The sequence below is a fragment of the Aphelocoma coerulescens genome, chromosome 3, assembly GCF_041296385.1.
Source record: "Aphelocoma coerulescens isolate FSJ_1873_10779 chromosome 3, UR_Acoe_1.0, whole genome shotgun sequence".
In the NCBI taxonomy this organism is placed as follows: Eukaryota; Metazoa; Chordata; class Aves; order Passeriformes; family Corvidae; genus Aphelocoma; species Aphelocoma coerulescens.
The window spans coordinates 17,780,967-17,802,102 of record NC_091016.1 but is presented as its reverse complement, the minus strand read 5'-3'; the positions used below and the strand labels follow the sequence as shown (position 1 = coordinate 17,802,102).

The following is a 21,136-nucleotide window of genomic DNA, read 5'->3' as shown; positions in this document are numbered from 1 at the left end:
GGGTTTTTGGTTTTCTTTTATTATTTTTTTTTTTATGGTGATGTTGCTGTAGTTTCAGGGTTCTTTTTTATCTGAGATTTTTGCTGTGTCTGCATGGCCCTGGCAGTTTTCTGTATGGGACAATGGTGATCTTGTTTTTAGGGAATTTTCCTTCATGGAGGAAGCTTTATTAGGACAGAGTATCACTTGTTAGCCAAATTTAGAAAATTTGGGAGGTCCATAAAGATTGTAGGAACACAAGCATGTCTGTATTCTACTCTTAAAGCATTTCACCCCTTTTAGGATCCCAACACCGGAAACAATTTATTTGAACACTAAACCTCAATGTTAAGGACGATTTGTTAACTTTTTCACAACCCATTTTGCTTCTGCCTGCTCAAGTATTGCTTGGACTTCCTGATTTCAAAATCTGGCCAGGAACTCAAATGGCCTTTCTGGAAAAGTTGCCCCAAAAGTACAGGGGTAACCACAAGACAGGCTGCTGCTTTTTAGCCCCCTTTTAAAATTTTTCTTTTGGAGAGAATGGGTGTGCTTTTACTGCACTTTTATTACCGTATTTTTACCACACTTTGGCTTTGTCGGGTGCTTGAGGTGCAGGGCTGGAGGGGAGCACAGCCTGTTGTTCTGGCAGTGCAGCAGCGCCTGTGCTCTCACCGCCTCAAAAGCCGCCTCTGCTTTTTCCCCCGTTTTTTATTCTTCTTTTGGAGAGAGTCGGGTGTTTTCAGTGCGTTATTACCGCATTTTTAGCACATTTTGGCTTTGTTTGGAGCTGGAGGGAGCACAGCCTGCTGTTCGGTCAGTGTAGCACTCGCTTGCTCGGCACCTCCTCTTTTTTACCCCTTTTTATTTTTCTTTTTGAGCGAGAGGGAATGTTGTTTTCTGCATTTTTTACCACACTTTGTCACTGTTGAGTGCTGGAGGCGCAGGGCTGGAGGGAACACAGGCTGTTGTTCGGCCAGCGTTAGGAGTACCCGCGGTCTCGCCGCCCCCAAAGCCGCCTTCAGCGCCTCGAGCGCTCCGTAAACAAAACCCTCGGTTTTGTTTACGACGGGCGGCGGGGCCTGGGTGGCGCAGGCGGTCCGAGCCTGCCCCCATCGCCACGACAGCGACCTTTCCGCCCCGCTCTCCCTCCCCCGCCCTCCCTTCCCGCCATCACCCTCCGTGAGGGGCGGGGGCGGGAGCCGAGTGCGCGCCCTCTCCCCCCTCCCCTCACGCCGGGGCGGGGCGGGGCGGGGCCGGGCGCGCGCCGCGGGGCGGGGCCGGGCGGACCGCGCCATCGCCGGGGCAGCCAATGGCGCGCGGCCACCCCGCGATTCAAACGGCGCGTCCCGGCCGAGGGGCGCGGTTGGCGGGCGGGAGAGGGGGCGGGGCCGTGCGCGCGGCCGTAACCGTCGCTCGGCGGGGCGGTTGTTCCCCTCAGCGGAGAGCGCCGCGCGCCCGGGCCCCGCTCCCGCCGCTCCGCGGATCCGCCTCCGGCCCGGCGCGGGCGGGCTCCAGGTAACGGGAACGGCGGCGCGCGCGGGCCGGGATACTCCCACCTCCCACCCCCTCCCCTCCCCCCCAGCTTTTCCTTGGAGGCTTTCCCGGCGGGAAGCGCTCCGGCCGATCGGCGCGGCCGCGCTCGGGCCTCGCTCCCAGCGGGCGGACGGGCGGCGCGGGCCCCTCGCTTGAGGCGCCGGAGGTGGCGGGGCCGAGCGCCCCCGCTTTGTTCGGCTCCGCCGCGCCGGGCTCCGAGCGGGAATATGCCGCCGAGGGGCGGTGCGGCCCCTCCCTTCCCCCGCGGCGGAGGCCCCGCGCCAGGCCCGGGCCGCGAGCGCGGCCGGGGCGGGGCCGAGGGGCCGGGCCTCCGCCGGCACGTGGGGCCCTTCCTGTCAACGCCGCCCCGCCGCTCTCGGGTCCTGCCGGGGGAGTTCAGGTTCCTGCTGAACACCTCCGCTCGGGGTGTTTCCGGCAGAAGGCCTCTTTAAAGGGAAGATCCTCGATTCCCAGCCCAAGGGTTGATGGGTTGTTATTTTTACCTCGAGGCTTATTTGCGCTTGTTTTTAGTGGTGAAGTTAAGTTGGCTTGGGCAGGGATAGGTGTCTCCTAGGTGGCAGAAATGTAGAGAGAGTAATGGCGTTGCTGAAAAGGTCCTGCACAGCTCAGTCTCTGTGGTGAATTCAGTAGGAACTTTCCGTGTATTGTAAGCCTTGGCTGTCAGTGTTTTCTTTATTTTTCTGCATTTCTTCTTGCATTCAGCTGGCTCCCTCCTCAGTGGTGAGATGTCAGAATTAGTAAGTGGCATCACTGAGTGTGTGCGAGCTTTGCTCTTCCAAGAGGGAAAACTTGTTTAGTGTTTATTTATTCTTAAAACTGTGTACCCAGCTTCTGCTGGTAGGGTATGATCTGCCTGTGGCTACAAGCTCACAGTCATCACTTTCTCCACAGTGTAATATCTTTCCACATATCTAGTGAGAGAGTCATTAAGAAGACCAGAAATGCATGCATGGGGCAATATGTTTCTCACCCAAGTTTCTTTTTAATTATTTCATTTTTGTTTGAGTCAGCAGACTCGTTTATTCTTTACCAACTTTTAAGCTCCAGGGAGATTTGCATTAATTGGCTTGGCTTGGTATAGGATAGGATCCTTTTGATCCATTCTCTTAGACTCTGGTTTCCTAAAGGAAAACAGTAATGGTTCAGAAAACACAAATTGCATCTCCGGAGTAAGTGACTAAACTTGCAATCAGGTGTCTGTACAGTGCAGGTTCATCATATGGAATCATTTTCTTTGGATTCATATTTTGAAACCCTGTGAATTCAAAAGTTTGTGCAAAACTTCTGGGAATATTAGGCTGATGCCAGCTGATACCATGAAAATTATCAGGGGTGTGTAGAGCTTGAAAGAGCAGTAAATTAAAAATGTAATCTCTAAACTGTATTTTTTTTGGAAGGCTTCCTGTCTTTTTGTCTCTCGATGCCATTAATCGTGTTTGTTATCTGATCAGATGAATGCTGCCTTTAAAAGGTGCAGCTTTTTGAAGTGGGATATAAGGAATGAGGATTGCAAACCCTCCCTCACAGGAGGCACTGGGGTGCAGAACAAAGTGGTTGTTTTTGATAGGGTAAGAAGTTATATTTAATGTTCTTTTAATGTTTGTGCTTATTATTAAGCTGTGATATGTAAGGAAAAGAATTGAAAAAATACATAAGTTGTCCCATTAATAAGACTGCTCATTACTTTTGAGTCAGAAGATATTTCCACTTGCTTATTTATTATTTTGGAATTTCATAGGGGTGATCTCTATCTCAGGCTGAATTACATGATATTGATTTAGCTACAGGTCCTTCAATCACACTTTTCAATTTTCTAGAACTAATTTCAGGTCCTTTTAGGTTGGAGGAGGGGAAGGTCTTTCTGCCTTTCACAAGAATTAAATCAACAAGTTACCTGTTCTTTGGACTGTGTTTGTTTGCATACAAAACTGCTGGGTTTTGACATCTGGCAGAGAATAGCATTTTATTATCCCCATGAAATTGTATCTAAATTCTGAAGTGGTTGCTGTAAATTGTAAATAGCAGTGTACGTGTCCTTAGTAACAACTTCATGAAAAAATGTTACCCTTTTTGAAAAGGATTTACCCTCCAAAGATTCTGCTTCTCACAAGTTTGTCTGAGGGTCCGCCAGCTGTGTCCTGGTCACGCTCCAGGTTTACAGATGGTGCCTGAGGTGCTGCAGGTCAAGAGAAGAAGCAGTTGGCTGGGGTGTAGGAAGTACAGCAGCAGAGGGGAAATGAAGTCATGTATCAGGTTATGACATCTGGTGACAGCTCTGAGTGCACTCGGTGGAGCTCCGGTGTTCAGACTATTTATGGAAGAGCAGGAAGAAGCTGCGGCTGCAAGAGGCTGGGAAAGAGCAGTCGTAGACATGGATGTCCTAAAGAACTCTTTTGGGTGAGAAAACTGGGCAAGGAGGTCGAGATGGGGATTGAGATCAGATTTAAGCAGAGGTGGCAAAGAGGAACTGGTTTGGTAGAAAAGGCAGAAAAATCTACAAAGAATCCAAGACGGGGTAAGGAGAGAGTGGAGAATTTGAAATGAAAATAGGGAAGTCATAAGAAACAGGATATGAATTTGCAGGGATTAAGCTGACTGGGATAAAAGAAAGATGGAGGAGTGGGAATTCAGGAGGAATAAGACAGAAACAAGAAACTGGGACAAGAAACACTAGTTAGAAGGCAGAAGAGCTGGAATAGCACGTGCCTACGAGCGCAGACTAGAACTCATGATTTTTCTAACTGGCAAGTGTCAGTGAAACCAAATTATAAAACCTTTTTTTCTCCTTCAAAATACCTCAAAGGAGATGGCCAGATGTTTCTGTTCTCAAGCAGTTTGGAGTATAAATAGTAAAATCTATATGAGGGAATTCTGTTGAGTTTTTTGTTTTTTGACTTGGAAAGCGACACAGCAGTAAAATTTAACAGCAGCAGCACCAGAGAATACCAGAATGAATGTTGATTGTAAAACCTCACTGAGCCCCATCCCCCAGTGTGTGATGAAGGTCAGTGATTGAATATTAACAGTATTTTTCTCCGATAATCTTAACTTTTCACTGTAGATTAGTTAATATGTAATGATTATCTAGTTAGCCTTGTGTTCCCCTTAGTTTGTGCAGCTTCACATCTTATTTATAAAGCAAACAAGTTAAAATGGTTTGATACCAACATTTTGTGGTTTCTGTCTTGTCCTTGTCCCTGCCATCCACTCTGTGTTTCTTGTACACATGGTGCCAGTACATGTGTTAGTGTATATTTTGCCTTAGACTTTTAAGGTAGTCTCACTTGAAACATTGAGATAAGAAGTATATTCTACTTTGGATATCTGTTTTCAGAAGGCAATGACATAACACAAAGCACTTTACAAACAATTCTACAGGACTTTGCATTTAAAAACAGCTTTCTCTTAAGTTGTAGTTGTGTTTTTTTTCTAGCACCTGGTGTGGTGAACCAAGGGTAGTGGTCATTTACACCACGTTTTGTTAATATCAAGTAAAAACCTGATGGTGCAGATAGGGGGATAAGAATTTAGTTTTTCAGGTTGATTTGTGATTGCTCTGATGCTGTGCTTTGTTTTCTCACGGACCCCTGGAAAAGTCATTATGCCCCTTGTGCTAAATAGGTAGAAAAGAGAAAGTATTCAACCCAGACAGGAGTCTAAATTCTGAAGTTTCCTAACTTTTGAGTGTTTGGCATAATAAACTGAGGAAAGTGTGTGATGTGGCTGTAAGTGTTAAAGATATTGGGGATGTTTAAATTTAATGTTTAGAAATCATCACTTCTGTCATTTCTGTAGAACCACAGGAAAAGAGGCTTAGAGGACACTTAAATACCGTGTAATTCTCATTTCCCGCTAGATAAGATGAGCTTCATGATGTAATTTTGGTCAAAGGTGTGCTTTGCCTCATGATGAAGATTGTATATCATAGTTCAGTACCAGCCTAACACATCTGAATGTTTTTCCAGAACACACAACTTCAATATTCTCTCTATTTTAAGACTCTTCTGTCTGCTGTTGATTTGGAAAAGAGATCACTGCTGTTTTCTTATCCCGCAGCCTTTCCCCTGTTTAAAGTGGAGAGTTGTTTAAGTGTCCCCTTTTCAGTTACGTGATACAGAGAGTAGGGGAGAATGAAGCCTAATGTGTAGCTGCCATGTGGACTGACTGATTTATTTTCTAGGGATTCTGTTTGGAAAATGCCAAGCCGGAAGTTTGCTGATGGCGAGGTGGTGATGGGCCGCTGGCCAGGAAGTGTCCTGTACTATGAAGTACAAGTGACCAGTTATGATGATGTTGCTCATCTTTATACTGTTAAGTACAAAGATGGAACTGAACTTGCACTGAAAGAAAGTGATATCAGGGTGAGTACATGTGTATTTAATTATCAGTACTTCTAAAGGAAGATTATACTGATTTTATGCTGTAGCTGAAAGTACAACTTATGACTGAGTAGTCATTTTACAAGTTTTTGTTAACTGTGTCTTCAAGACATTGGTGCGAAATAAAAGCTTCTTCCTATGTAGCACCTCAAGCAGAAGTTCAGAATGACCCTATCTTTAAAGTATCTTGGTTGTTTTATTTATGTTGAAAAAATGTAATATTTCTGAGGAAAACCAAGTCTGATCATGCAGGAACTCTATAGCATGATTTTTCATGAAAAATTGTTTGGGGTACTTTATGAAGGTAGTTATCAGTGGGCTGATATTAATTTGATGGTTTTCCATGTCTAAATAAGAAAATTTGAAAACAAATGGGAAGATGTAGTTGAGTGTCACTGTAAATATAAACAGTGCATGCCCTTCAAGCATATACTTGAACATCTGCAAATAGCTTTTACTGTTTTAGGTCCTCAGAGGCTTCATGAGGTATTTTTCTGTGTTTATGACAATTACAAACCCTTGAGAAAGGTTCATGTCATATAAGCACATTCCTTCCTCTTTACATAACTTTATTATTTCATTTTTTGTTACTAATTAAGGCCATTAAAACTTCATAGAAGTTTCAGTTGAAAATTAACAAAGCAGGAGGAAAAACCCTGTTTGAATGTTCGCTGTAGTTCATTTCTGTGGCCTGTTCTGAAACCTGCACAGGTTCAAAGCCAGCTTGTGTGTCTTTATGTGAACTCTAATGTCACTTCTTGGTGGCAGTGTCCATGCCCAGTAACTGGCCTTCTCTTTTGGGACCAAAATGTTTCTGCCTTGAGGTAGGCAACTGTTTTCACTGCTTCAAGACTTTCTAATGTGTTACTTCTGCTTGCAGGTTAGCAGACTTAAGCTGGAAAAATGCCTTTCTTTGTCATGAAACATGCATTATAAAAGTTGCATTGTGGAAATTCTACATGGGAAAATCAGCATTGTAGACTTCACAGAGAAATCAAACAGTGCTTTTGGAGTAAACTCTTTATGAAATTGGTTACCACGTATAATGAAATGATTGGGCTGACTTGGGTTTTTCTAGTGTTGATTTGCTCTCTGCTGCCTCACACAGATGATGAACCTTGTTATGTCAAATGCATTAATAAAGCTGAGTAGTGGAAGTGAGAGCAGTCTCTGGGGGCTTATGAGACAGCTCTCAATTCCTTTCCCTATGCACAGGATGAGAGGGTGGTGTGCTTAACAGCTTGGTGCTAACCCTGGTAGCTTACACCTATAGCCTGATTTCTGTAGCTTCAACAGGAATTGTCAGCAGCAGTTGGAATTGGAACAGGACTTTTTGGGAATTGCCAGCAAAATTAGTATTCTGCAGTTGCTCTTTCTTAACAGCTTTTGTGTAGAGCATCAGTAAAGGAAATACCAGACGGATCTATAGAACTGTATGCCAGAATCCTCAACCCCCCCCCCCATGTTTCTGAAATTGTTCTTTGGGACATAGATAAGATTTTGTTTTCTTTCTATCTTTCTTTTAGTCACAGTCATCATTCAAGCACAGGAAGAGCCAGTCTTCTTCAAGTTCCCCCTCCAGAAGAAGTAGCAGCAGATCTCGATCTCGCTCTCGGTCCCCTGGTCGGCCAGCAAAGGGCAGACGTCGTTCTGCTTCCCAAAGCAGAGAACACAAAGATGACAAAAAGAAAACCTTTCAGGAGACCAGCTTAGCTCTAGTGGTATTAGTTTTACTTGTTGGTTGGTTTTTTGGGTGTGGATTTGCTGGATTTTTATTAAAAACTTCTGCTATTTTTGAAAGATTGGTGTAATGTGTCCTGGGTTTATAATTGTAAAAGCCAGCTGCAGTTCGTGTTCCCTGGACAGCATAATTACCTGCAAAAGTGTGTCTCAGAACTGCCATTTTTTTCTTTAGAAATAGGGTTTCTAGCTTGCAGAGTTTGAGGAAATTCTTGAGAGGTAAACCAAGGCTATAAAGTTCCATTTGAATTTGGTAATACTGCAAACTTCTCAGAATACAAAAAACCACAGATTTTTTTTTATTTTAATACTGAAGTCATTGTTAGCCATGTCCTTCCACCTGTGAAATGGGGCAAAGGAAGTTAGTTTACCTTTAGATATGGTGATTGGAACATAGCAGGCAGGTGTTAGGATTTGAAATAAAATGAGTTCTGTTATCATATACAGTCCATTACAATAGTAGTGGAAAACATGCAGTATGGAATATTTAAATATGGCCTTGCTGATGGATAATATTGCAAAACTGGTTTCATTATAAAAACTAACCTGTAAGGATTTTTAAGTTTACCAATATCTGGTGTTTAGCTGAAATTTATTAGATTTGTTCTTATCATTTTTGTGAAGATGAAGCACTAAAAATGGTTCTGGTGATTTGTAAGTGAGGAGAAGAAGAGTTGATGTTTCTCTATGAAGAGACAGCGTTTCTTCTGCCTCTTGTGCCCTTGAGATGGCTTCTCACTTGTCTGAGACAGTCCCTTGAACTGGAAATGATTCTGCTGATCTATTGAAAATGGACAGGTTTTAGTTAGGTTTCAGCTAAACTAAACCAGATTAATGTAAACCAGCTAGGTAGGTGTAGTAAATTGCTAATCTTTTGCACTGAAACAGCTGTGGGGTTTGTTTTGCAGTGAGCCACTCTTGAGTTGTGTGATCCAGTGCCTGTGGATCATAAGCTGGTTTTAAGTAGTTTTTTTAGCCAGCAGATACCGTTTACTTTTTGTACTTTTAACCTTTTGGGTTAACAGGGTAAAGATATCTTTGGTGGTTTTGTCCTGGCTTCTGTCTGAGGAGTAGGATTGATCTGTTGGCTGTTGTATGATTGGAAAGACCAGGTTCTCTTCAACAAAACCTTAGTGGAAATCCCAGAGTTGTTTAAGCTCAACTCAAGAGAAGAATTTTTACGAGAGAATTTATTTCTTCAAAGATATTTAATGGAAAACCAAACAGAACAGTGCCATATATAGGACACTGAAATTTCATCTGTTTGTTTAATGGCATTACTAAATAGACATGTATTTTGCACTTGGCAGCTGCTAATGATGAGTTAAAATAACTTGGAAGCTGTATTCTCATAATTTCACTATTTATTAAAAAACCTCAACCTTTTCCTTAAATTAGTTTGTTTCTCTTGTTTGTGAGCTGAAACTATCCATACTTTGGGTGTTGAACCCACTTGTTTTCCTGTGGAGGGAACCAGAGCAGTTGCAGTGGACAAAAAAATAGATAATGTTCTTAATTATTCATTATATACTTGCTCTTGATGCAGCTGTTAATTTCAGAAAGCTTAAACTGTGTTTCTTCTTTTAACCAGAAACCGAGTGAGAATAACACCAAAAGGTACAATGGTGAACCTGAAAGTACAGAAAAAAATGACACATCCTGCATCATCTTGGAGGTAGGAACATGGAATTTGCTCTTAGCATTTTGTCACGTTCCTAGCTCTCTCAGAAATGCCTAGAAAAGGGCAATACAGTAGTCAAGCAGAAATAGAAGGCAACATAAAACTTAGAGGTTAAGTAAGTTTGCTACAGAGAAAGTGATTTGGGTTTTTTTTGCCTTAGTCCTGCTTGTTAGCTAATGCCCAGGTGCATGGCAGAAGGGAAAGGAGGAGGGTGGCAATGGATGATCTATACTGGAACTGCTGCTGATCTGTAATCATGGCCTAATAGGTTACAGTGACTGGTTTTAGCAGTCTCTTTATATGAATGGATAAAGGGAAGCACTGTATAGAAGTAGGAGATACTGTATATTGGTGTTTTATAGTGAGTAATGTCCTCTGAAATACAAAATTTTGGACTAAAAGTAAAATCACTTAGAAACTTTTTAGTAAATTATTTTTATTCCTTAACAGCAAAAGTTAAAACCAGACTTGGAAATCAAGCGTGTGCTTGAGCAGTACAGCCTGCGTTCGAGGAAAGATGACAAGAAAACAGAAGAGATCTTTTCAGAGAAAAAAACTTTTGTGGCAGTAAAACCAATTGAGAAAGTACCATCAAAAACAAAGGAGCTGGAGTTTGGGGGAAGAATTGGTATGTGTGCCAATTGTCTTAATAGTTGAAATTTAGTACTATTTTGTGGGTTTCTACTTATTGACCACGTTGCCATGTCAAGAACTGCTTTTCCATTTTTGGACCTTGGCTGCAGAATTCAAAGTAATGTGGTCGTGTTTCACGTGATTTGGTGGCAAAGAACCTTTATTGAGCTTGGTTCTTATATGCAATACATAAGAAGATCTTGTGCCATCCCTTGCACAGTGAGATTTAAATATTTCTAGATTAAATTTAAGGATAACCAGCAAAGTTTTTACACTTTCAAAACTTGAGTGCTTGAAACTTGACAGTAAAGTATTCTTTAGGTGTTTTTTGACCAGGGACACAATGGGTGTGATCCTGCAGTAGATGACCTTGTATGGCAGTGAGAAGAATGTCTGTGTCCTGTTAAATGACTATGGGATAGCTGCTGTCTTGTTCAGGAGCAGATAATGACAACCTCTTCTTTGATACTGAAGTTAATATTGAGCTTTTTTAGTGGGATTGAAACTAGGTTGTTTTATTTTCTGTGCTCTCCTTCTAACGTGCCATGATGTCTGTTTACAGGGACCTTCCTGCTGATATTTCTCCTGCCTGCTACTGTATTCTACTTGCTGTTGATGTGCAAACAAGATGACCCGAGCCTTCTGAACTTCCCTCCTCTGCCAGCACTTGAGAGTCTTTGGGAGTGGAGGGTGTTTGGTGTCTTTCTTCTGTGGTTTTCCCTTCAAGCTGTGTTTTACTTGCTGCCAATTGGAAAGGTAGGCTGTTGGGAGCAGTTGGGTCCTTATGGGCAATTAAACTGTGTGTTAGGCTGGAAGGTGGGGTATGTTCTCAATGCAGTGAATCTGTAAGTAATTAATAAGTTTTTCATAATAAACTGGAATATGGATGCTGCATTTCTGTAAGCTTAAAACAACACAGCTGGTTAAGAATTTTTGCATTTCAGAGCCTTTCAGTAGAGAAGGCAGTAGGCAATCAGATCAAAGTGTGGATAAACTTAGCTTGATGGAATTGTAGAAGAATTTTAGGTATCTGACTTTTAAATTCACAAGCTATTTTGATACTTGGTTTCTTACGGGTTTGCAGCATTTTGGGAAGCTATAAACCATTCTAGCCATGTGCATATCAGGCAAAGGCTCTCTTTCCCCCTTTTGTGACTTGAGGGTTACTGGCAGATTCTGCAAGGACACTCTTAAGTAGATCATTCAGTGATGTTGTATTGCTGTACATGTTTACAGTGATTGGAGCAGTTCTGCTTTCTTCAGGCTAGTTTGAAAGAGATTTATTTTTAAAATGTTTTTATTTGAAACTGTTAGTCTTTTGCTGTCCAGAGTATGCTTTTTAGAACAGAGCATGGGCTTCAGGTCTGAGTGTGTCCAGGTGGTTGCTTTGATTGAATGTCTTTCTGACAGAGCTGTGCTTTGTTTTTCTCCCCTGAAGGGCCCACAGAAAATACTTTGTTGAACACTGATGTTTCATTCTTCCTAGGTTGTAGAAGGCCTGCCCCTTTCAAATGGAAGGAAACTGCAGTACCGGATAAATGGTAGGCATGTTGCACTTGGTTATTCTAAAATTGATTCCATTGTGTGATTTGCTGTGCCCAGCACCATAAAATACGAGTGATGAAAGATACAGTTTGACCAGGGAGTGTATCTGTTGTAAATCTTGGATAAAATAGGATGAACCTTTTCTTGGAGAAAGATGGTTAGTAATCATCAGGAGCTAAGTGCCCCCAGAGCAAGAGTTATACTGTACAGGGCACCTGAGCTGTATCCAGCTGTGACTGGGGACTCCTGTCACATGCCTTGCATAATTGCTAAATAGGGACTTGTCCATTGAAAAAGTTGGTGATGTTCAGGCAACAAGGACTGTGCAGGAGGAGTGATCTGAAGGGATCTTACCTCATGTCTAGATCATCTTGGATGTCTCTGATTTACAGACTGGTAAAAAGTATGTTGTAACTGATTTAAGATGTTCTTCCTCCTGTATGTCAAAGAACGGTTCTGAGTCCTTAATTAGAACTGATTTCAGTTCCTATGAATAAGACAAGCTTCTTATCCAGGTCTAATTGTTTAACATACATCAGCAGTCCTGCTTTTTCTGGCTTAAACAGGAAAATGTACTTTAGTGCCTTGTAGGTGTTCCGGACTACCTATTTCATTAGTCAGTTCAAGGACACTGTCTGGAGGTAGTGGAATCCAAATACTGTATTAAAAATGCCAGATTTTGTCATAGTCTGGTAAGAGGCACCATTTTAAAGTTGGAACAGGGCTGTAAATAATAGAAACAAGGGGAATTGCATTCTGCAAAAGTGAGCCTCATTGAGGCTGTCTCATAGCTTTCTTGGTTTTGGACTTTAGTTGTGCCATAGTGCTGCAATTCCTCCTGCATTCTGGATAAAGGGAGGACATAAGCTAAATCAAAAAAGCCATCATCTTGGTGCTTCAAAGACTAATTTTCAAAGCAAATTTAAAACCCTTCTTGAGGAAAGGTAGATGACCAGTGACAGGACAGGAGGCAATGGGCAATAAGTGAAATACAGGAGCTTCCATCTGAACTGGAACAGATGATCTCTGGAGGTTCCTTCTAACCTCAACCCCTGTGACCTGTGAAGGGATCCATAGAAGGTCCTTAGCTGACAGCAGCAGAGAACTGCCTGCTCCTTTTTAGGCATCAGTCCATTTTGCATGATTTTATACTCTCAAAGTATGCAAAAGTTTTTGTGTCCAAGTTTTGTCTTGATGTGTCATTTTAATACTTTAATTACTGCTATCTGTATCAAGGTATATATGAAGATAATTCAAGGATGAGCATATGGTTGCCTCAGCTGTCCCACAGATAAGATTTTGTAACGTGCTGTCATTAGCCATTAGTAGTGTCAGTGTCCATTTTTCCACTAAAATCTGAACTTGGATCCTATGTCATAAAAAATGGAGAAGCATTCAGAATGTTCCTGCCTCTTGTCCTTTTGGTGAGCACAGTTTCAGGGCTTAGAGTCTCTTGGTTAAATTGTGCCCCAGAAGTTTGAACCACGGGATGTCTAAAATGTTACTGGAATATGGAGAAATACTGGAAGAAGTAAAAACGTGGGAAGGGTTGGGTTAGGTAGGTCCTCAGAACCATAAATTGTTTTTTTTTTTTATTTTGACTAATACGTCTTTCTTCTACATCCTTTAGGGTTTTATGCTTTTATTTTAACTGCTGCAGCTATTGGAGTTTTGTTATACTTTCAGTTTGAGCTTCATTATTTGTATGATCACTTCATGCAGTTTGCAGTCTCAGCTGCAGCTTTTTCTTTGGCACTGAGCATTTATCTGTATGTTCGATCCCTGAAAGCACCTGAGGAAGAACTAGCACCAGGTGGAAATTCTGGTGAGTTAGAACATTCTGGATAATTTCTTTCCAATTGTTTGCTGTAGTTTCATTTTTACAAATTAAAGGCTAGATTTAGATTTGGTTATTATAATACTGGGACTTTTACTTTCTACCAAAGTAATGTTGCAAGTTAAATGGCATATTTTTGGTCTCACTCTGATACTGTAAGATGTTTAAAATGTTACTTGGATTTTCTGGAATAGTTACAGGATCATGTCTTGGCTGGTCTAGTCCCTTAGAGGTGAGAGGACAGTTCCTTCCTCTCAGTTTTCAGCTTCTCTCTAAGAGGCTTGGTGTAGGTTGGTTCATTGTGCCAGTGCAGCTTTGAAACAGCTGGGAATGGAAGGAAAAACAGAAGAATGTCGATGTTTTGGCAGTGGGAAGTCAGGTATAGAACTTGAAATTAAAGAGCATTCCTAAACTTGTATCTTGCTGTGTTCTTTTAGATCTAGTTAACTGAATGGAGTTTTCAAAAGAGATTTTCATTCAGTCATGAGACTGCCTGCCTAGGAAGTATCAATTATATACAGACGGTTTTGTAGGACAAAAGAGAGATTGAGAAGTGTGTTAGCATTAAATATCAAACTGCTTTTTAAAGTGACCATAGGGTGACTAAGAAAGGGAGCTTATGGACAGAACATTTTGTGTACTGAAATGAAGTATTCAGGTATCCTTAGTTACATTGTTAGTCCAACATGTTATATGTGTGAAGAGAAAATGCAAATTATCATAAATTGTCCCTTTTTAAAAAGTTCTGGTCTCTGTAAGTGGCACAGTAGCATTCTGTAACTGCTCTGTGAAGTGGTTTTTTTTTGCAAACTCAGTCCCAGATATCATGAAGTCAGGGCATGGTATTTTCCTTCTTGTCCACCTTTTTTGAAGGATAGGTAGTTGTCACAGCTAAAGGGAATTCTTTCTCCCAGACAAAAGCAATGAAATATGAGGAAGTGTAAAATTAATTAATGCCAGATGATCATGTTCAAAGACACAGTGATGTGAGCTTCAGGGTAAGGCTGAAAATAAAGAAGGAACAAGTGTCAGGGAGAACTTCTGAAATGTTTAGTCCTCCTAATAAATAAAATATTAGGGCATCTTAAAATACAAACTCTGTAGCTTTTGTTTTGTATTTTGCAAATACTCTTCAAAAAATTTTTTTTTCCAATCTGAAGGCTTTTTAAAATTTGTAATGAGAGAACATAAGTGGAAAGTGGGATCTTATTTATGGGGAGATTTGTAGTGGCAGATAAAAGGAAGAGTATTGCTAACAGAGGTTGTGTCTTACCTGCAGGGTATTTTATTTATGATTTCTTTACCGGACATGAATTAAACCCTCGTATTGGCAGTTTTGACCTCAAATACTTCTGTGAGTTGCGTCCAGGATTAATTGGCTGGGTGAGTCAGTAATCTCAGTTATTTTATTTGCTTAAATATTACACAGAGGGATTTTTTTACTCACACATACACATATAATTGATATTAAGGAGATATATGTATTCATAAATACTGTATATATACTTATGAGTACAGAAAAATAATTCCATATTGTTAGATTTTTAATGACCGTTTTTATTCACTTGAAGGAAATTTCTAGCTCATTTGTTTTGTGGCAAATGAAAATCCTTCTCAGAGTATTCATATGTTGAGGTTATTGGGCTTCAGAAATGTGATTAGTTGCAAACTGACTTGTGAAATAAGGGATTATTTTTTAAAACTTAAACATTGGTCAAAAATACCTGTATTAAAATGTCCTGTAGTGTAATAGAAAAAAAAGGATCTTTTCTAAGTAAATTTTTAAGTAAAATTTTTTCTAACGTAGGTTGTTATAAACTTGGCAATGCTCTTGGCTGAGATGAAGATCCACAATCTCAGTATGCCATCCCTGTCCATGATACTTGTGAACAGCTTCCAGCTTCTCTATGTGGTGGATGCTCTTTGGAATGAGGTAGGTGCCAGTCTGGTTCAAGTGCTGCCATTTCTAATGACGGTGTTAGGAAAAGGAAGCTTTGTAAATGCTAAAACTCCTTCCTCCTTATTTCTAGGAAGCCATTTTGACTACAATGGATATTACCCATGATGGATTTGGATTCATGCTGGCATTTGGAGATTTGGTGTGGGTTCCATTTGTCTACAGTCTGCAGGCCTTCTACTTAGTGGGTCATCCCATCACAATTACTTGGCCTGTTGCTGCTGCAATTACTGTTCTGAACTGTAAGTTACAGTAAATGTTATTGTTGCTGTTGGTTACAACATGGTTCTGATTTTGTTTCTTCAAGATGGGAGGTGCAGCTTTAGCTCAGATGCAGCAGTCATTGTCTGGCTACTGTTAAATACAAAGAATATAATAAATTCTCAGCAAATGAAGGGTAGGTGGGACTCTGAACACATAATTGTTCTGTTGAGAGGCAGCTCTAGGTGGGTGCTGTCTGGAGTTGAAGAAGTAACTTAACATATTTTGAATTTAATAGATGCCTTTTTAAGTCAATCTGAGTGACTCATAAAAAAGAAGTCAGTACCTTGTTTGCTATGCTTTACTGAACCTAGGGAAAATGTAATTATTTGCATCTCCTTCCCTGATGCCTACAGTTACATATGTCAGTGGAAAACATCTCTTTTCGTCAAGCTGAGTACTTTGAGAAAAGATCTCACATCTTTAGGCAACCTTAAATTTGCACCAACATAGCCTTGTTGTTTGTCCCTTTTATCTGCATAGTAAACCTTAAAAAACCCACTTGTGTTTTGTAGACATGACAATGAATTGGAAAAAATAAGAAGAAGGCATGCAACTTAGTATTTGCAATACTGAGAAATAGAACATCATTTTTTCAACTTTGCATAATGTTTTTTCTTGGGTTTCTGTTTATTTTTTTTTAAATGACATCTTTATTCAAAGTATGTTGTGATCATTGTTTTTCAATACAGCTTTGGGAAAAGCATTAAGCTGCTGTGTGCAAATTATGTGGGATATGAATTTCAAACCCAGATAATTCATTGCCTGGTTCTTTTGTTGCCATGGTCTTGTAAATGGGTGGTCAGTTTATGGAGTAGGTGCTGTAGCAAAGTGCTAGGCTGCTGAATAGAGCTGTAATCTTCCAAAGTGCAGCACATCACCTTATGTGAATTTCAGACTCAGTGTTACGTTAATAACCTGTCAGATACAGATGTAAAAGTAGATGTGAAAATAAAGCTTCTCCAAAATCTCTTCAAAGTTAGTCAGTAACAAGAGGGAGCATATGGAATGCAGGTTTCCAAAGGCATCTCTATCTTGTTAGAGCTCTGAGAACCAGAAAATATCAGTTGCATCTCTGAGGAAAAGACTTTGATGGAATAAGAGTAGCAAAGGGCATGTGAGTGCTTTTGTTGAAGCAGAGAAAACTGGAAAATACTGAAAATGCAAAATACATGATGTTAATTTTTCAGGTGTTGGCTATTACATATTCCGTAGTGCAAACTCTCAGAAAAACAATTTCCGCCGGAATCCAGCAGATCCCAAATTGGCCAGTGAGTACATTTTTCATTCCATTGTTGTACAATGGCTCTCTGTGGTATTTAAATGCATCTTTTGATTGTTGCATTCACCACAATACTCTCTTCACAGATCTGAAATTTATACCCACTGCAACTGGAAAAGGGCTTCTTGTCACGGGTTGGTGGGGTTTTGTTCGTCACCCTAATTACCTCGGTGACATCATCATGGCTCTAGCATGGTCCCTCCCCTGTGGTAAGTTTCTGAGACTAAAGTGGATTTTAGCAAAAATGCTTTTATGTTTTGGCATCTGACTGGGTTTGAAATGCCAAGTGGCAATTATTTGAGATAGTAAACCCTATTGAATGGCAGATTTCTGTGTCATAAGTCTAATGAAACACACTTTCTCTTCCATTTTACCCTTTCTAACTTGCTGCAGGTTTCACATACCATACTATAGATTCTACTCATCTTTCTGACACTTTATCATTCAATAACAGTGGGACATGCTTGCTAATTACTTTTTCCTTAATTTTTTTAGGCTAGTGAGTGTGTTTTCAACTGTAGTTCTCCCAGAGTGGGAGTTTGCTTGGAGACAAGGGCTACCACATATAGGGATGACTTTAAGTGAAATACATTTAAAACAAGGTCATCAAACACAGAATGAAATTCTCTTTCAAGGTGTCTGTTAATAAATACAGTTTTCCTTGTACTGGGGACCCGAGAGCTGGGCACAGTGCTCAGGTGGGTCTCAGGAGAGCAGAGTAGCAGGGCAGAATCAGCTGCCTTGGCCTGCTGCCACGCTCCCCTTGATGCAGCCCAGAACAGAGTTGGCTTTCTGGGCTGCAATCTCACATTTCTGGGTCATTTCCAGTCTTTTCTTCCACAAGTCAAGTCGTGTGCTCTGACTAAAGCTGGACTCATGTCTGCAGCCAAAATAGAGAAAACCTTGTGTGGGGCAGTTCAGTGGTGCAGAGATTTAACTGGAAATCTGGTTTTGATAACTAAAGAACTTGTGCCAGCTTTGCATGCATTGAAAGTGAAATGGGTAGATTTTATGACTCTAAATTTTAAGAATTACTTTTTGTGGGTTTTTGGGTCTTTTCCTATCTGCATGTGAACGTCTCACAATTTTTGCACTGTCCTGCTGAGTATTTGATGCTTTAGGAGTATAAAATGCTCTAATCTTGAGTGTGTGTCACCAGCTTCGAACATGTTGATGTTAGCTACCATCTCTGGATTTTTGTCCTGTATCTAAGCTGACTTTCTCCCTTTGCAGGTTTTAATCACATTTTACCCTATTTCTATGTGATCTATTTCATCTGCTTGCTTGTTCATCGAGAGGCTCGTGATGAACACCACTGTAAGCAGAAGTACGGCTTGGCGTGGGAGAGGTATTGCCAGCGTGTCCCGTACCGCATATTTCCTTACATCTACTAGAGCACTCCAGAGGCCTCCTTTGCAAATTATTGCTACACTTAGTTTCCTTGCAGAGAAAAAGATACCTCTTACCTTTGCACTTGGTCATTTGGTATTTAGGCTTTTTTAAAAAAAAAACAACAAAACCCGACCAAACATTGGAGTGCATTGAAGGTGTTACAAGTAAAGGTCAGGATGTGAGTTATGTGAACTGACTGTCTGTGACTTCAATTTTTTAAAATCGTGAATTTTCAAAACTTTGAGCCCTAATTTTTCAAGCTAAATTTTATCTAGAATTCTGAGTTTACATTTTTTTATTGCATTTAATTAAGCACTGTGATGTAAAGTATATTATTTTCTTAATACAATAAATGCTGAAATTCCATCCAGTTCATTTTTTGGTATTACTCTCACCATCTAACTTCAGATGTCCAATTTAGTTGCCTGAATTGGAGGAGCAGCAGGGTCTTTTTGGTCAGTGGAGCTGGAAGCAGAGTATTTGACCCACATGAGGGGCCTGCAGCACCATGGCCAGAACTCATAGCACAGCTCAGCTGGATGGTTGTTCCCCTCCTGGCTTTTCATTGATGGGATTTTTTTGGTCAGAGAGGCTCAGCTGGCCCCTCCTGCCCTGCACACCTGCAGGAGGACAAAGGGATGGAATTGGGAGAAGGGGCACAGCTGTCCCTTCTCCCACCCCACATTGTTGAGGCAGTTCCAGCACAGCCCAGGGGGAGCTCTGAGCCGCTGCCTGGCAGTGCCCCTGGCCCTGGAGGTGGAAGCCACGCTTGTGGCTCACGCTCCTGGAGGGAGATGAAACACTTCAAACACTTGCTGTGGCTCTGGAAGGGAGTAGTGAACCCTCATCCTGCCTCTAGCATTGAACATGGGGCAGCAAAAGTGTGGCAGTGTCTGCCTATTAGGCACAAAAGGATAAAATGACCACAGTTGGCTTCTCATCTTTGTAAATTAAGTCTTAATGTACCATAGTGTTTACCAAGTGTGTATAATAAAGCCTCCATGTTTTTGCTGTACAGTGTTTGGGTTTGAAAATGCAACAGCTTTTTTAGAAACAGGAGAAATCAGTAACTAAACCAATTTCCAGTAATTAAAAAAAAAATGTTAATTGAATAAAGGGGTTTGTAAATTAATGTAGTTAATTCTTGAAACAATTAAAGTGTTCATTTAAATATTTGTATTGACAGATATGCTATGAAAATATAGGAAATGCTCCTCAATCCAAAGTTGTTGTTTTTTGGTTTCTTTTTGTTTTTAATTTGGCATTGCTACCTCATATGTAGGTGTTGCCTTTTGTACTGTTGCAGATAGAGAAATAGCTATTTTTTTGCTATTGCTATTTAAAACAACATTTTTTACATGAGCCTGTGGTTAAACTCAACCACTTTCTAATATATTTTTGTATATATTTGACTTTTTAACTAATGTATGTGTTCTGGTCACTAGCTGTGTTCTTTGTCTAACTGGCTGTAAATGAGATGCCCTTGTGGTATTAACTTCATAAGTAGAATAATTTTACTGAAATACTCTTGCTTAATTAATTAGCTTTTATTCTATTGTCACAAGTAAGAGCTTTTCACACACTTTGTACATGAGGTTTATAGCACAAGTTGCCCTAAAAAGCTTATTAGAATATTAAATATAGTGCAGATACTTCTGCACTTGCTTGCAGGAGTGTTCCTAATAAATTGGAATGTTATTTATCAATTTTTTCAGTTATTTTCAAATGTTGATGTAATTGAAATCTAGCATGTGATTTTTTTTAAAATAAAATAACCTATTTTGTACACGGGCATTTTTTAAAGATAATTGTACAATTGAAGTGTATATAATGTAGCTTGATTGTTGGTGTTGTAAGGAAATTGTTTTAAGACAAGTACTTTGATTGCTGGCAGAAAATAGCAGTGCCTCTAACAAGACTCAAGAGAATTCACTCCTGTGAAGTAGCAGATTAAACTGGGATGCTGTTTTCAATCCTTGCTGAGTGAATTTATGGGCAATAGAGAAATCATTAAAGGGCCCTGCTGTGCAGCTGGTGTTTAAAAATCTACTGCAGGAGGGGGCAGTTTGATTCCTCAGCCTGTAAAGCAGGAGCTGCTCCTGCTGACGATCCCAGTTTTCTCTGTTGCCACTCAAGGTTGTTCCAATGGCATTGGGAGCCCTTGTCATTCAGAGCCCTTGTCTTGCAGAATCTGATCTTGACCAATGACAACTTCAGTTCATTTACATGCTGAATTTTATGTGAATTTGATCTTGAAGTAACTGTTTTTAATACAAACAAGCCTATGAGCTAAAATAAAGGTTTTGCTTAAAACTAAGTAGTGCATTTTTTTTCGAATTCATGGTGATGTCTGATAAAAATGACATTGATTTTCCTTATTTAGTACAGGTGTGAATTTGCTGAAGCTCCTGTTGTACCTGTGTTTGTGGGCTGAGTGTTATGAGCTCATGTGTGGTGCTTCTCTTAGTCTGACTGGGTCTTTTTTCTTCTTCCATTCTGCTACTCCAAAAATAAACTTAATTTCAGCTGTAAAAATACAGAATTAACATGCAATTTGCCTATGGGATATTGTATTTTTCTCCACACCCTCTATTAGAAGTCAAAACCAAAGGAGTTAGGCTGTATCCACATCAAGTATTACTGTGCAGTAATAAATGTGAGTTTGACCTACAACACTGTAGTGGAAATAGGATACAGGAACAGGAATTATGGTTTTGCTTACAGAAGGATACTTACCATAGGTAATAAAAATGTTTGCTTAAAGTACATTTACCAGAGCTCATGCAAACCTTACCAGAAGCACAGTTCTTGCCTCTTGTGGAGTGAAAGCTGTCTGGGGGAGTAGGTGGAAAAACCTTTCCTGTGTGTGGATGGAGAACATATTGCACTGTCT

At 40.6% G+C, this 21,136-nt stretch overlaps 1 protein-coding gene across 2 annotated transcripts; it reads left to right on the top strand.

The window, feature by feature from the left end:
- Window positions 1–1,415: 1,415 nt before the first annotated feature.
- LBR (lamin B receptor) lies at window positions 1,416–20,560 on the top strand. Of its 2 annotated transcripts, none has more exons than XM_069009261.1 (14): window positions 1,416–1,497; window positions 5,717–5,897; window positions 7,442–7,633; window positions 9,247–9,330; window positions 9,787–9,964; window positions 10,532–10,725; window positions 11,456–11,510; window positions 13,145–13,339; window positions 14,631–14,734; window positions 15,159–15,284; window positions 15,382–15,550; window positions 16,760–16,840; window positions 16,938–17,060; window positions 18,085–20,560. In XM_069009261.1, the coding sequence occupies exons 2-14, from the start codon at window positions 5,733–5,735 to the stop codon at window positions 18,243–18,245; spliced, it is 1,827 nt and encodes a 608-aa protein (XP_068865362.1). In that variant the 5' UTR covers window positions 1,416–1,497; window positions 5,717–5,732; the 3' UTR covers window positions 18,246–20,560. The 2 variants fall into 2 exon arrangements, with proteins under 2 accessions (XP_068865362.1, XP_068865361.1); XM_069009260.1 differs by having other exon boundaries at window positions 7,442–7,636.
- The last annotated feature ends 576 nt before the right edge of the window (window positions 20,561–21,136 follow it).